The 2,500-nt window shown below is 29.7% G+C and overlaps 1 protein-coding gene across 1 annotated transcript in view; it reads right to left on the reverse strand.

The window, feature by feature from the left end:
• Window positions 1–2,500, reverse strand: part of LOC107558357 (CLIP-associating protein 1-like) — an 81,556-nt gene that overhangs the window by 64,485 nt on the left and 14,571 nt on the right. Inside the window, exons 9-11 of the mRNA XM_016242017.1 lie at window positions 2,200–2,367; window positions 2,085–2,131; window positions 1,329–1,487 (exon numbers count right to left, since the gene is read on the reverse strand). Of these exons, the coding sequence (XP_016097503.1) occupies window positions 1,329–1,487; window positions 2,085–2,131; window positions 2,200–2,367 (374 nt within the window). The remainder of the gene's footprint in view (window positions 1–1,328; window positions 1,488–2,084; window positions 2,132–2,199; window positions 2,368–2,500) is intronic.

Consider the following 2,500-nt stretch of genomic DNA (forward strand, 5'->3'; position numbering starts at 1 on the left):
ATTAAAAAATTATTTAAAAATTAAAATATATATATATATATTATATATTATACAAAGTACACATTTACAGTTAATGCCCTTGAATTATAATTTAAAATATTAAATATAAATAAATATATATTGGTATGTAAAATGTATTTTTATCTAAACAGTAATTAAAAGATATTAACTGCATAGACACCAAAAAAAATTGTTTTTAATTAATTATTAAATTTCGCACAATCACGTATACAGTACACATTTACAATTAATGTCCTAAATATACATTAAATATAAGCTGATATATTAATATATAAAATTCACCACATTATCAGAGTGTTCGGCTCTCTACAACAAAAATAATAATAAAAAAAGAATACTTTACATTTAAATACAATTAAAATATATATGCTATATGCACATTTATGCCATTTAATTGTAATTTAAATATTATTCAATATATAGTTATATATAATGTTTATTTAATTTAAATAATAATTAATAGAGATACATTTTTTTTTTATTAAACATAATATATATAAAGTACACATTACAGTTAATGCCCTTGAATTATAATTTAAATATAAATAAATGTATATAGGTATGTAAAATGTATTTTTATCTAAACAGTAATTAAAAGATATTAACTGCATTGACACCAAAAAAAAAAAACAGGGTTTTAAATTTCGCACAATCATGTATACAGTACACATTTACAGTTAATGTCCTAAATATAAATTAAATATAAATGTATATATTAATATATAAAATTCACCACATTATCAGAGTGTTCGGCTCTCTACAACAACAACAAAAATAATAATAATAATACTTAAAATTTAAATAAAATTAAATATATATACTACATGCACATTTATGTCCTTTAATTGTAATTTAAATATTAATAAATATATAGCTATATATAATGTTTACTTAATTTAAATAATATTTAATAGAGATTCATTTAAAACAAATTAAATAATATATATATATAAACTACACATTACAGTTAATGTCCTTAATATAAATTAAATATAAATGTATATATTAATATGTAAAATTCACCACATTATCAGAGTGTTCGGCTCTCTACAACAACAAAAAATTATATTAAAAAAAATAATACTTTACATTTAAATGAAATTAAATATATATACTACATGCACATTTATGCCCTTTAATTGTAATTTAAATATTATTAAATATATAGTTATATATAATGTTTATTTAATTTAAATAATAATTAATAGACTAACTGCACAGACACCAAACCCCACCCTCAAAAAACATAATCTTAAATTTCTTCATCAGTATTTACTCTGTAAACATGTAAGTGTTGGTTGTGTTACCCAGAGAGGCGTAGGACCCGGGTGGCAGCGCCGCGGCTGAGCTGAAGGGGACGGCCGGCATTCGTGATTTAACACTGGCCGCGGCGTTAACATCCACATCGCTGCGCGAGCGCTGGAGAGAGCCGGACGACGAGGACACGCGAGAACTCACCACTTTAGCTGAGAGAAGACCAGAGACAAATACTGTGGTACAAACAAAAATACCCCAAAGAGACATCCAAGACCATGTGTGACCCTGGAGCACAAACCAGTCATAAGGGTCAATTATTTTAAACTGAGATTAATACATCATCTGGAAGCTGATTACATAAGCTTTCCATTGATGTATGGTTTGTTAGGATCGGACTATATTTGGCTGAGATACAACTATTTGAAAATCTGGAATCTGAGGGTGCAAAAAAATCTAAATATTGAGAAAATCATCTTTAAAGTTGTCCAAATGAAGTTCTTAGCAATGCATATTACTAATCAAACATTAAGTTTTGATATATTTACGGTAGGAAATTTACTAAATATCTTCATGGAACATGATCTTAATATCCTAATGATTTTTGGCATAAAAGAGAAATGTATAATTGTGACCCATACAATGTATTGTTGGCTATTGCTACAAATATCCCCCAGCGACTCAACACTGCTTCTGTGCTGCAGGGTCACATTTATCTTCTTAATTTTGAAGTCCACTATTAGACTACATCTATACTGATATTTGACTACATTTTTTTATAAAACAAAAAAAAGCATGTATATTCTCACTTTTGCTCAAGTTGCTCCCGGCAGGTGTTTTAGCAGACAGCGGCCGACTACGAGAGAAATGAAGAGTGAGATTCGAGTGTGAAAGAAGAGCTTCTTAATGAGGAGCGGTTCTCACGTGAGGCTCTCCTGCGAGCTGGAGGACGAGCGGTCGGACTGCGGCAGAGACGTGATGCTGTCGGAGCTCTTCAGGTGAGACTGCAGCGCCTTCTGATTGGTCAGTTCCAGCGCCTGAAACAGATGCTCCGCCTCCTTACGGAAGTGGGCGTGGAAACCCCAGTAACATCTACAAAACATTCGTTCAGATCACAGCTGTCACCTCGCTGTAATATACAAGTTATCAAAATGATGCACAACATAATCAATGACCATATTGATATCAACCAATACTTGTTTATTTTATTAGCGTCAGACCAATT

The sequence above is a fragment of the Sinocyclocheilus grahami genome, unplaced genomic scaffold (assembly GCF_001515645.1).
Source record: "Sinocyclocheilus grahami isolate Dianchi unplaced genomic scaffold, SAMN03320097.WGS_v1.1 scaffold643.1, whole genome shotgun sequence".
NCBI classification, from domain to species: Eukaryota; Metazoa; Chordata; class Actinopteri; order Cypriniformes; family Cyprinidae; genus Sinocyclocheilus; species Sinocyclocheilus grahami.